This window comes from Colletotrichum fioriniae (assembly GCF_027942845.1).
Source record: "Colletotrichum fioriniae strain IMI 355084 chromosome Unknown scaffold_6, whole genome shotgun sequence".
In the NCBI taxonomy this organism is placed as follows: Eukaryota; Fungi; Ascomycota; class Sordariomycetes; order Glomerellales; family Glomerellaceae; genus Colletotrichum; species Colletotrichum fioriniae.
Genome location: NW_027076842.1, coordinates 2,019,379 through 2,032,598, shown reverse-complemented (window position 1 = coordinate 2,032,598; position 13,220 = coordinate 2,019,379). Strand labels below are relative to the sequence as shown.

The window sequence follows — 13,220 nt, the reverse complement described above, 5'->3', positions numbered from 1 at the left end:
CAAACCACCTCCCACCCGTCGCGCCCCGACCCCCAGCATCACGTATTACTCTTTCCGTCTCTGCACTTTTTTTAATTGCTCTCATCGGATTGCTCTCCTGCCTGATGGCTATATTCTTGCACTTGTAACATATCCACCATCTCTCGACCATACTCACTTTTTAATCACTCTCACATCTCAACTCCTTTCTGCTCCCAACCGCCTCGGAATCATACACCCCCTGCTTTATCCAACCGGCCCCATCGCCTCAGGTCCTCATCGGAAACCAACACCCTGGCTTCACGTCAAACACACGTTATTGCCCAATCCTTCACCAACCTGCACAATACTTCACGCCCTCTTCCCCCAATCTCTAGAGCCCAATCTTCCAACTCACTTTCTCAGAGGCCTTGGTCCATTTGGATTATATGAAGCCTTGCTCCCTCCCCTAGCAATCCTGGCATACAGACACAGCTCTACTACATTGTATAACTCCAACAACACTCCTCTCTCAACCTCGAGTCTCCCCTCCGGCTCATCCATCACAACACACAATCATACATCACCATGTCACATTCATATCGGAAAAACAGCTCCAAGAGCTCGACAAGTAGTCGAGACTTTCGCAGGAGTAGCGAATCTTGCGACTCGTACGAGACGTATGAATCACAGAGCACAACACCTACTTCTTACTATGCGAGCACCGAAGCGTCGTCAGTCAAAGAAGCTAGAACCGTCTCTAACAAGATCCCGCCTGTCTACGAGGAAGACATATCCCCTTCCACCAGTAACTGTTTGAGATCTTCCGTCGACACTTTCGACTCAAGTTTGGCTTCGGACGACGAAGATGAGCTTGAGCTTCAACGGGAAGCCGAACTAGACAACTTCGACAAGCACCGCGATATCCCGCCTTTGCCCACCTACTACCGCGATATCATCGACACCGATGTCCGGCCATCCACACCCCAGGACTTTGGCAAACTGTTCCCGTCCATGAACAGGTTATCTATTTGCCACGACGAATTTACCCCGGACGGCAATATGAATCTCAGAGTAGACACCGTCGCCCCCGGTCGCCGCCCCTTCAACATCCAGCTCTTCCACCTGCGCATGTACGACCTCAGCAAGCGTGAGTTCTCGCTTCGACGTTACTGCCGCGACTCTGGCCGCGAAGTCTGCAACTCCAAGCGCAAGTACGTTGAGGAAAACAACCAAGAGCGACCAACCCTCCAGCGATCCGTCTCAAGCGCCATCAAGACCCTCTCCATGAGAAGACCTCCTCTATCGCGCACCAACTCGGGCGGCTCAATCTTCGGAGGCAAGGGCAAGAACGGAGCTTCGCAACGCCCACAGTCCAGCTCCTCGTCTATGCGCACTTTTGGCGACGAGGCGGCAAGTTTCAAGCGTTCAGCCTCGTTTGAAACGAAATCCAAAGCTCAACCGGTTCCCAGCAACACCATGAAGCTCGAGTTCTCCAACTATGCGCGCGTCGACGTGTCACGCCGCGGCGGTGCCAACAACAAGCGCTACGAGTTTGACTGGTGGGGCCACAAATACCAGTGGAAGCGTGTCACTGACAAGAACCTCGGTGTTGTCTCTTTCCACCTCGTAAAAGACGGCAACAACGACGCCCGCGATGCCGTTGCGCACATTGTCCCCGAGACACGATCGCCAAACCAGGTCATTGAGGATGAAAGTGCCGGTGGCTGGGTGCCCCCATGCCACATGTGGATCAGTGACCGCAGCGTTCTCGATGCCGTCACCGACGTCGCCGATGTGATCATCGCCACTGGCCTCATGGCCCTTGTTGACGACTGCATCAAGACCCGCTGGCAAACGAAGAAGTTTACTCGCATTCCAGTACCCATGACCTCCCGGTCTGTCGACGTCGAGCATGTAGGCCCAAAGGCCTTTATGCAGCACCTTTTCCAGCGCCGCCCTTCTGATCAAGCTTCAAGTCCGTTGCGACAACGTCCGATTTCGACTTATTGAGATGAAAGCAGGAGGCGTCATTTTCTGATCAACTCTTTTTTCATTATTGGAAACCAAAAAACCACCACTTTATTACGGAATTTCCATTCATCTCTTGCGGGGGAGAAAAAAGAACCAAAAACAAGCACATTTTCGGATGGAAGCTCCAAATCGACTTGAGATCGAATTACACAGACTCCAAGAAGGGAGCAAAACACGAGCAGCGGATTATGCGCAGCACATACAGAACAGAATAGCACACAACACACAGATGACAGCAATGTGGATATGATGGGCAGGATACGGTACCATGGGGACAATTCCTCCCGCTCACAGCATGGACTGGAATTGCGTTTTGGACTCCCCCTTTTTTGTTTCTTTTTTTCTTTTTTCCCTTTGGAGTGTGTGCATTTATCTCTCTGTATGTATTTCCTTACTTTTTTTCCTTCCATGGAAGATGCATCAAACAGGCGCTGGATTGGAAACCCCCCAAGAGCTGGGATGGAATGGATGAATTGGATGAATTGCGAAAGCAAGCAAGCAAGCCCTGTACGAATTGAAACGACTACCTTCGAAACCTCATCCTTTCTGGATTAGGTATTTCGAAAATATGAATGAAGGCACAAAGATGCATCATTGCCCCGATTTTGATCTGCTCAAACTACCTCATTGTGCATGGCTGAAGACCAACAATGACCATGGACTATTTTCAACGCCCAGTGCTAATGCTCGATGCTAAGGAAACATGGGAGAAGGAAGAAACCACCCTCACGCAAGCCTGATTACACGATGGACAAGAACCCTGAAGCTTTTTCGTCGTGAGTGAACGAGTGGTACCTATCGTCAATGTCACACCACACAACTCCACTCCCCATCGTGAGATTTCGGTACGACGCCAAGTCCCAGCTGGGGGGAAGTGACCCGAGAAAACCCCCCCACGCAAACTACCTCACGACACCGGACCTGGCGACACCAGCTCCGCTCTGGCGTGGCCCATGACGTTCCCCCCGGTCCGTCCCGCCGGTAACCAAAAAGTGCTGGCTGGGCCCCGTTCGGCCGGCCGACTGACTGAAATCACCCCACCTCACCCCACAACCGCTGCACGAAACACGGTTCTTTTTGTCAAGGTGAGAAGGGGAAAGAGAAGAGAGAATGGGAAAAAGAAAGGCGTATTGTGGAAAAGCTCGCTCTTCCTCGCTTGACGAGCCGAAGAGGAGTGACATCTCACCACCACCATCGTAGTTTTGCAAATGTCCCCCCCTTTCTCCCCGCGCAGTGCGATGAATGGGTGTTTTGTGTTCCCCGTTTTTCTAGGGCGATTTGCAAGATTCGGATTTATGACGGTATGTCCCTTTCCATCGTCGTGCTACTCCTCCCATGCTTTGACACCCTCGTTTGGTGATCCTCATCGGATTAGGGGTATCTCGAGGAGCCTGAAAGGTTCCACGAAACCTGCTGCCCTTTGCTAGGGTGGCACTAGGCTCCATTCATCCCATACGTGCATGTGTGTGTGTGTGTGTGTGTGTAGGTGCGCATGTTGTTGCAAATGCTCGCTCTTTCTGCCAATATCCATCCGCCGCGTTCAGTACTCACTAAACACGAACCCAAAATCATCCTTCCTCTCACCAAACCACCCCGCCAAATCAAGCTTCATCAACAACCTCTCCACGCCACCGACCCTTCGCGGGACATACTCCCCTTCCTCCCTCAGGACCCCTTCCTCGCCGCCCTCCTCCTCGTCCGCAAATGCCGCCGGGTCCGCCTCCAGGCTCCGCAACGCGGCAATCACGTCGCGGATGCCGTCCTTGACATGCTTCTCCACATCGCGGATGGCGGCACGGACCTCCTTCTCCTCAATCTCGAGGTCCACGAAGGCGTCGACGACGCCCGCGTCCGCTTCGAGGTCCATCGAGGTCCAGACGGCGTGGAGACGCTGCGTCAGGGCGACGAGGTGGTCCGTGTGCGTGAGGAGGTTGTACAGCGGGTCCGTGTAGGTGGGAAAGGTGAGGAGAAGGCGGGTGGAGAGGGCGCGGAGGTAGGCTCTGTGGGCCGTGGCGAGACTCTGGGGGTCGTGAGTCGTGGTGGGTTCTGTTGGTTTTGGTGACTTGGTTGTTGGTGTGCTCTTTGCTAGCCAGATATCGTCGTCGTCTTCGTCTTCTGCCTCGACTTCTGCTGTAGGTTTCGATGCCGCCTTGGTTAACGAACCAGGAGGCCCCATCTCAATGCCGTCCGTCTCTTTCTTGGGAGCCAGCCAGTCGTGAAAGCCGTCCCATAGCCCAGCCACTACTTCTGTTTGCAAGTATGCCTCCGTCTCGGAGAGAAAGAATAACGCAGAGCTGCATGTCACCCAGGCGCTGCGCAAGGCATTGGACCGCTGCGTATAGCGCTGACGCAGTAGTATCACCTTAGAGCGCCCTGCTCGGGTGCTTCCGGCGGGTGGTCCCGGGGGTGCCGGATGATGGCGGCGTAAGGATGTGATCTTCCACAGCTCAGTGAGACGAATATGCGCTCGGCGGATAGAGAGGAGGTATGAGTTGATGGTGGAATAGATCTGCAAGTCGGAAGGGGTAAGGAACATGTCCATGGGCGAGGGAATCTGCATAGTCAAGACGACGGGGACTGATAAAAGGAGGTTGCGGAAAGGGGTCGTGGCCAGGGTCTTCGTCGTGGGCCGTGACACGCTTGCTTCGAGCTTGAGAGGCACTGCCGGCTTGGACTTTGTGAGAGTCAACCGCAGAAGCTCCCGCGCTATCTCCAACCCCTCGTCTTCGTCAGCGTGTTGCCCCTGCATCAAGCCCATGGCCGCCCAGGTCTTGGCCAGCACGGCGGCGACCTCGCCCTCTTTGACAGCAAAGGTGCCAAGACCTTCTCGCTTCTCGTACGCGAGATTGTCGGATCTCTTCCATCGGCTCCGCAGCTTCTCATCAGCCTGCTGCGTCAGAGCCATGGCGAATTCGCCCCGGCCAAGGAGGAAGAACTCTCGCAAGACCTGGAGCGCCTCAACAACTTTGGTGAGAGGCAGGAGCTTGAGCAAGATCGTCCGTGAGAGTGTGAGGCGAATCGAGGTAATGGCGCGCGAGAAGCTCGCCGTGTGGAGAGGGTAGGTTAAAGCGGATAGCTCTTTTAGTTGTGAAGACAGGTGATCGAGGCCTTGTAGGCCAGATTCGACGCTGCCCTTGACACGGACGTGGTTGAGGGACCTGCCGATGAAGAGCATTGACGATGCCGTTGGTAGGGTTACAAAGTTGGGTAGAAAAGCCGGCACCGAGATGTATTCCTGTCGCGGTCAGTCACGAACCTCACATTGATCCATTGCCGATGACATACCTGGTCACCTCCCTCCGACTTCTGCACGAAAAAGTCCTCCCCTCCAAAGGTCGGCAATCGTCCGTAGAGGATCCAAGCAGAAACTTGCTTCAGCCACGCCGTCTCTGCCACGGACACGAGGCTCATAGCCGTCCTTTCGATGTCGACATAACCGCTCTGCAGCTCACTCCTCAGCCTGTCAATCAGCTGTGCGCCGCGACACGTTTGCCCTTGCTGCTTCTTCAGCATGAACTGTACAATCTCCCACAACCATTCCATCCGTCTCGTCCACTCGGAAAACTCCCCCACAACGGCCGTCAATGGCACAATGTTGTAGGCACCGACAAGACTCGAGTCCTTGCGCAGTATCGTCTCCTCGACATCGAGGACCTTGCGCTGGAAAGCGGCTAGGTGGACGGACTGTATCGCGGTGGCCGTGGCGCGGCATATCGTAGATGGGTGCTCCGCGGCGATGGGGGCGGTGTAGCTCTGCAGTTTGACGTGGAGGTTGCTCAGGTGGGCGGCGGTGACTAGGAGTTCGCGCTCCGGTGGTGAGATTGCCGTTGATAGCGCATTGGGATCTGAGTTGTCGGTTCGGAGGAGAGGGGAGGGGTGCCCAGAGAGGGCGAGGAGGATTTCGTGGAGCATGCCGGCTGTTTGCTTCTAGCGAGGGAAGAGAATCGAGGTGTTAGTCGAGGGCCAGGTACAGACAGGGGTTCGATCATGAGTTGAAAGCAAGAGACAAAGGAGAGGAGGATGTGGCACATTTCACGTGGTTGCGGCGGCTTCTTGGACTTTGACTTTTCGCCAAAGTCACGGAGAAGTAAGATGAAAGCGCCTAATAGCTCGAAGCGACACATTTACTCGTTTCTCGGTGAATGGAGGTTGGCAACACGGCGGAGAGGAAAATCGCCGGGTGGGTGTCGTCCAGGATCTGGCGGGATGGCGGGGCAGGTCGGCGGGAGGAAGCAAAAGACGGGGAGAGTTGGGCTGCGTTGCAACAACAGGTGATGTATGGTTGGCAAATGGATAAATTACCTGATCTGTTTGAGCTGCATAGAACTAAGGTATCGTAGCACGAACCCAAAAGGAAATCCAATATCTCTCACTTTCTCAGACGGGAACAGGAGAGCGCGAGCCACAACAAAACAGCACCGACGTCAAGGAGGCTCCATGCTGAAGGACTGATCCCTTCCAATATCACAGTAGTCGCATTGATGGAAGTGGGCGTCGGGAGGAAAGCGCGATTTGACGCGACCGGACGGGCTAAAGTGGCTACACTGAGACAGTGAGACCCGGCAAGGCGTTTGCGGGTCCACGTGACCAGATGTTTATGGTTATGTAATCGCCGATGGCTTCCGGCACACCAGCACCTGGCGGCATTGAATGTGTACTCCGTCTTACCCGTCCAAGGCTTATCCCGAACGAACACTCTTCAGCCAGGGTGGGAATTCTCTAATTTGCAAACGCGGCCAGTACACTCTAATAATGGCTTGTAGTTTCTTTGATTGGGCTACCTAGGTTTCGTTTACTCGTATTGAATACGCACTGGTTGGACAAAACTGCACTGTGGCCCACCATCCATCCCTTCGTTCCAAGTCTTTCAACACTGCACCCAGTACCTCTTAAATGTCCTCGAGTCCCATCTATTTCATTCAGAACAATTATCTTCCAATGCACACTCACGGCCTTTTGCCAGCTGGCTGCTTGCCATTGCCCTCATACGCCGTGTACATACTGGCCGTATCACTCTGGTCGTCTTTGCGAGTTTTCTGGTCCTCCAGGTAACCCACTGCTCCGCCATCGCCGCCTCCGACGATGATCTGTCCACCACCCTTTACCTTACCGACGACCATACCCTTTGCTACGCTCTTCAGGATTGCTCTGCGGGATACACCAGTCACATCGATGTACACCAAGCCAACGTTCTTGAAGCCGCCGCCAATGTTCCTGGATACTTGGCCAGCTTCGGAGCCCCAACGGTGCTCCACCATCTGTGACACACTAGACGAGGTGCCAGTCAGCAGATTACGTCCTGCTTGATCGATGCCGTCCGCAACAGTGTTGAACGCCATCAAGCTTCTGTTCAGCAGGCCAGGCTTGTAACCCTCAATGGGGTTGCCATCCTTATCGTATCCTCTTCCACTGCCATCCTTCTTTCTAGCCAGGGTGGCGCCCAGATTTTGGGCCACTTTGCCCACCGCACCAACCGTGGTCGCCGACAGACCAGCCGCCTTGGTGGAAAACTGGTTGATGCGTCGTACACGGTCGTGCGCGGCAGGAGTAAATGTCACGGGTTCGGTCGTCGCCTTGGTCTTCTTTGTGAAATTGTCGGCCGAGGACTGCAAACCCTTTGTGATCAGATCCGACGATGTCACAATGAGTCGGGACGCTTTTGAAGCGTTCGACACCAAGAACGACTTCTTGTACGATGGGTGCATGATCATCTCGCGATATTCCTGCGACACGGGCTGAACGGTAATGGCTTGGCTGTTGTCGGCAGGGAGTGTAATCTCCACCGGATCTAGCATGCCATGTGAGTCAAGCTCGGCCGAGGTGCCGCCAAACTTACCTTTTGTTCCAGGCTTGACGCCCAGCTCCTCTACAACTTGGTAGTTCTCAGTCAGCTCCCCAATGACACTTCCGTCTTCTTCGTCAATCAGGACAATCCGGCCGCCATTGTGCTGGGAGCTGTGGGCTCCCGGAGCATAGCCCTGTCCGGGCTGGTAGTCGGCCGGGTTGTAGGCGGGGAGGCCGTCGGTGGCGGCAGCTCTGGACTTGGCAGAGGGACGATCGGTAACGGGGTCATCATAGGGGTATGCGGAGGCCGCGGCGGCAGCTTTGGCCGATTTGGATGAGGTCTTTGGTGGCGGGGCTCGCTCGAGGAAAGCGGTGCATTGCGCAAGGATCGTTTCGAAGGTGTCGACATCCTCCTGCAGTCCTTTCCGGCTACCAGTGTCGGGGAACTCGATACGAGTGAAAGCACCACTGTCTGGTCCCAGATCCCATCTTGGAATGAGGTAGCTTGTCGGCGGCTGGTGGTAGATCTGTGTCGTCGCGGGAAGAGGAAGGTCGAGCTCGGGAGGTAGATGAAGGTGCAAGTAGAAATCTTCGGCGGGGGAGTCTGCGTCGGTGAACGGTGAAGACGTCGGTACCATCAACAGCGACAAGGTCTGGGGCCCAGCGGGTGTGAGGGACTCCTCCTTGCCATTGGAAATGTGGAAGGCTTGGACGCCGTTGATTGCGTACAGGAGCTTGGGGTCCTGGTTTCAAGGTCAGTGAGGGCGGTCGCAGTATTGTCTCCATCTTGGAGGACATACGTTGTGTCCCGAAGCCATGGTGAAGAGGGGTGCGCAAAAGAGGCGCAGAAAGTTGAGATCTTGGTTACGTCAGGTCGGGCCTCGTACAAGATGGTTGCTTTTGGATGGTGTTGTCTCGAGATGCGACTGGCGCGTAAATGTCGTGGAGAACTTTGGTGAGAGACCGCGGGGTCCAGAGAGTCTAAGGGGCTCGGTTTGCAAGTGGGAGAGAGCGTCTGCTAGGGAAGTTGTTGAAGCGAGTTGCGGTCCGGAGGATTAAAGGTCTGGTTGGTAGGTGGACGCCAGCGATCAGACAAAGTGACGACTGCGTAGGGGAACTGCAATAGCTATTCGCCAGCAGGAAACCTCTAAGCAGGAATCGCAAGGAACGGTAAAGGTGAGTGGCACTTCGGATGGTGCTCTGAGACTTTGTGACGACGAGCCGGGTTCTGTCTATTCAAGGACCGGGGGTGTAGTGAGGGCGAATATGGTTGGATTGCAGGTGTGTCGCAACAGCTTGCATGGCGCTTAAAGCAGCTGTTGGTGGTGGTGCGCCGTGCTTTAGCTTGGTGATGGCGCTGGTGCGTGCCCGAGAGGCCTCTGGGCGGCGAGCGACGTCATTGGCCACTGTTGACTTTCAAGGTGTTCCCAGTCCTTGCACCCAACGACACCTTGTTTGATGGGAGACTCGACGACAAGTGATGGACCCCTTTTCGCCCCCCATCCACTCTCTCTTCAGTGGATTCGTCACTTGAAGTTTGATTGTTCAGTAAGAGGGGTTGAAGTGTCGATTGCTTGCACAGCCACCTTGGATGCTGCAAAAGAGGCGGGCATGGCGGGGTTCCAGGTGCTTGGAGGAGGAGGTGCAAGACTTGGCAGAGGGAACCAGCGACTTGGGAAGCTCTGACCACCTTTTGATGCTCCTTCCAGCGGCTGTCACACGCACTGACACACCCCCATGTGCTTTCTGGCGCGCCCCACCCGCTCATGGTTGATTGTACTGCAATGACGAATAGTCAAAGAGAAGCAACCCATGGTGAAGGAGACAGTGGCGGCATCAACACCTTCGACACAGCTCCAGCAGTATGCGTCACCTGATTGGCCAAGACTTCCAGAGCCTCAAATTCTTGTCAGCTGTGTTGAACAGAGAGACTCAGGAACTTGACCTACCCGTAGAGCATGTGACCCGAACCACCACCACCAGCTACGGAGAACAGCTTCACCCAACATGAACTGAGCCATACTGGAAAACAGACATAATCTGAGAGGGCCAGAACCTGCAGAAGACGTTAGCTGCGTATTCAGGTAACCAAGAGCAAAGGTAAGGAAGCCATACCACTGTCTTGGTGTGCCAGCTTGCAGATAGCCATCCTCAGACTTAGACTTCAAGAGCACGGATGAAGAGACGACTTCTCGTCCCGAAGTCCAGTCTGGCCCGGGGTATTCGACGATGATCCTGATGTTGGCAGGCTTTCTGGAGACAGTCCGGGAGGGACCGACACCACGACAGCCAGTAAGGATAGTCATCCTACAGCGTCCCATAGATGACAAATCTTCGTGTTCAGACTCTTGACAAGGAAGTTGTTGAGACGAAGTGATCAGTCGGTCATCTGGTGGAAGACAGGCTCGTGGGTCAAAGTCATGACGGATAGCTTTGGCAATGACCTTGGACAAGCCGAATAGAGTACAATGACTTCGTCACGACACATGGGCCGATGACATGAGAAAAGCCAGTGTAGACGTCTTGGTAGAAGACATCATGTCGTGAGATGTTGTGACAGGAAGCGTCATGATAGGAGACGGCAATGACGAAAGATGTTGTGAGAGAAAACGTCGTGATGGAAGACCCATGATGGAAGATGCTGTTGTGCGAGATGCCGTGATGTGTGTGTTTCGATAAGAGACAGCCATGACGAAGAATGCTTCTTTGAGAGACGGCGTGATAGGGGATCCAGGCTGAGAGATGATAATGTACAAGATGCCGGGAAGACGCAGTGATGGGAAAATTCGTGATAGGGGATAACCATGGCAGGCGATGTCTTGACCAAAGACGTCGTCCTAGAAGATCCTGTGATGGAAGGACATACGGTAAGAGATCCATGATGGAAGAGGCTGTCATATAAGATGCCAATGCGGAGGATGTCGTGAAGCAAGATGTCGTGAAGCAAGATGTCGTGAAGCAAGATGCCGTGATGTAAGATGTCGTAAGAAAACATGTCGTCAAGGAAGCTCCCGAGAGAGCACATAATTTGTAAGGTCCCCCGCTGGAGCCCAAGGACCGGGGCGTCGGAGATTGTCGGGTGAAGGTACCGTCGGGTAAGACACCTTCTGTGAACCACGAAGGGTTCATCAGGGCAACGTCCACCTGCACCGCCCTGAGCGGCACAAGGCTTCGGAAAGCCCGTCATTTCTCGTAGAATTGTCAAGATAATCCCCTTGAAGACCTCCTTCAGGGCGTCCTCAATGCCCTTCTTGAAGGCCTCCAGAAGCGCGACCATGGCCAGACTTGCCCATTCGTTGACTTGGGGGCGGAGTCTTGTCCAGCCACGTCGGAGAGATTTTTGAAGTATGATGAGAAAACAGAAGGCGACCGCGACCGGTACCGCGAGGATGACGTAAAGGGGGTCCATGTTGTAAGTATAGGTGTAAGTGTGTATCGCTATGCGGCTCGCTTGTTGTATTCGGTAGTGAATGATAGACGACCTCCCTGGAGAAGAAAAGAAGAAAAAGAGAAGAGAAGAGAGGGGGGGAGAGGATGGGTAAATATACTGGTCAAGGGCTTCGTGGAACAGAATCAGACCTTCCGACTTTGAGACCCAGGGATGCCGCTCCCTACTTCCAATATTCTGAACTGATACAGTCTGGCTGGTACTGCTGCTGGGTCCTGCTGTTTTGACGCGGACATTGCAGGTATCTAGCCGTTAGAGGCAGTGACTGACCATGTCATCCCTTCCGCGACTTCTTCTCAACATGCCTGATGGAGCAAACATTCGGCAAGGACTCATCGAAAGGTATGTATTTTTGCTCAATATCTGCACATTCATTCCGGATGCATATAACTAAAGCATGGTAGTTGCCTAAACCTCTGGCTATGATCATCTGGAGACGACTGCTACTTCCACGGTCCGCAGACGTCTGCGACAACTGCGATTTGCGACATGTTGACACCTCTTTCCCAGCTCCTCGTGTCCGACACGGTTCAGCTGGCATTCGTGCCGAGCCTCATCATGGTGAACGAAAGGTATACAGTACCTTCCCTCTCGTCGACCCCGGCAACAGCATCCCTATCTTCATCTGGGCAGTGACGTCTCGGCAATGGCTATTATATCGACGAATATCACTGATAGGTCATGCACGCGATCCCAATTTATGGAAGCAGGGACTTTATCACACAAACTAGAAGAAGCTTCTCATTCATCATAACGTTATTTGATCTTCCTATTACTTTGATCCGCATGAAATCTTCGTAACTCTTTGGTCTTCCCCAGAAGTTGTGAGTGCAGAACAGCCGCAAGTCACAAGCGAATGGAGTACTTCGTTTTCTTGTTCAACCCCTTTCCCTGTAGTGTTGGTGATATCGCCCCTTTATCAGTCCCTTCCATCCCTCGCATGATGTCCCTCCATCAGCGGGCTTTCGTTGCCCTTATTGTTTTACCATTCGTCCTCTTCTTCCTCTTCCAATCGCGAGCGAGCTAACACGGCGAACGCCTGTATGATACATTCCAGCAGGATCAGCCAAACTATTGATTGCACTGGATTATCGTAGTAAGACTGCCCGCTGAAGAACGTGGGAACGAGCGACAAAGCCCATATGATGCAATGCTCCAAGGCGGTTTCCGAGTCTTCAATGCCTCTTTCTCTTAGAGCGAATCTCGTAGAGGCTAGAGCGCGAAAATCATGTATGGCATAGTGTAGAAAGAATCCAAAGATTTTCCACCCATCATACTGCCCAAGGATACCTCCACAACACCCCTTGCCGTATCTGCGCAGGACCAGCCTATAGTTTGGCTCTTGACCAGGCGTTGTGCCGTTCAGAAGATCCAAGCCGTGGATGGTTCCGTTGTTGCCAGCCTGTTGCGTGCCAAAATCTTCAATACTGCCGACGTCGTAGACCTGGGTGTATTTGGACCAGATAAATCCGTAGGGGTCGTGGCCGAGTGTGCGCCACGGCTGCTCCTCGGCGTCGAATCGAAGCACGAGGAGCACGAGGGAATAGTCCATGATGCCGAGGAGAACCATTCCGTATAGCTCGCAAATGATACGCATGCATTGGTTGATGAAGTAGTAGTCTGATAGTTTGCCGTCGTATGCATCGATGGCACTCTCTATCGCGTCGAAAACATTGTATATGTACATTTTGTAGGCGATATAACTGTATTTTGCGAACTGAAGAGTGAGGGGGCGATGTGTTCTAGGATTGGTATGTGTTTTGAAGATAGGGTGATTGAGAGAAAGGACGACGAGGACAAGATGAACGAGTAGAAGTTGGGTGATGAGACGGTGGGTTGGATGTTTAATAGCTGTCAAAGCAGGAGAAAGACCATAACGGTTCACTAGGGTAAACTTATAAGAACAGCTTGACTCGACACATTCTGGCTGGTTGACATCTTGTTATAGGTATCAAAAACATTATCTCCGAAAAGGTTTGAGTACCTGTTTGGCCGG

The 13,220-nt window shown here is 53.5% G+C and overlaps 4 protein-coding genes across 4 annotated transcripts; 1 reads left to right on the top strand and 3 right to left on the bottom strand.

The window, feature by feature from the left end:
* Window positions 1-546: 546 nt before the first annotated feature.
* On the top strand, window positions 547-1,971 carry N0V96_005957 (uncharacterized protein; the record flags this gene model as incomplete). The annotated part of the gene is made up of 1 exon (XM_053189422.2): window positions 547-1,971. One exon carries the CDS (start codon window positions 547-549, stop codon window positions 1,969-1,971), a length of 1,425 nt encoding a protein of 474 aa, XP_053052875.2.
* Window positions 1,972-3,532: 1,561 nt separating this feature from the next.
* Window positions 3,533-5,904, bottom strand: N0V96_005956 (uncharacterized protein; the record flags this gene model as incomplete). The annotated part of the gene is made up of 2 exons (XM_053189423.2): window positions 3,533-5,227; window positions 5,278-5,904. The coding sequence occupies 2 exons, from the start codon at window positions 5,902-5,904 to the stop codon at window positions 3,533-3,535; spliced, it is 2,322 nt and encodes a 773-aa protein (XP_053052876.2).
* Window positions 5,905-6,938: 1,034 nt separating this feature from the next.
* Window positions 6,939-8,594, bottom strand: N0V96_005955 (uncharacterized protein; the record flags this gene model as incomplete). The annotated part of the gene is made up of 2 exons (XM_053189424.2): window positions 6,939-8,519; window positions 8,577-8,594. The coding sequence occupies 2 exons, from the start codon at window positions 8,592-8,594 to the stop codon at window positions 6,939-6,941; spliced, it is 1,599 nt and encodes a 532-aa protein (XP_053052877.1).
* A 3,805-nt stretch (window positions 8,595-12,399) lies between these two features.
* Window positions 12,400-12,911, bottom strand: N0V96_005954 (uncharacterized protein; the record flags this gene model as incomplete). The annotated part of the gene is made up of 2 exons (XM_065757537.1): window positions 12,400-12,436; window positions 12,526-12,911. 2 exons carry the CDS (start codon window positions 12,909-12,911, stop codon window positions 12,400-12,402), a joined length of 423 nt encoding a protein of 140 aa, XP_065613880.1.
* Between the last annotated feature and the right edge of the window lie 309 nt (window positions 12,912-13,220).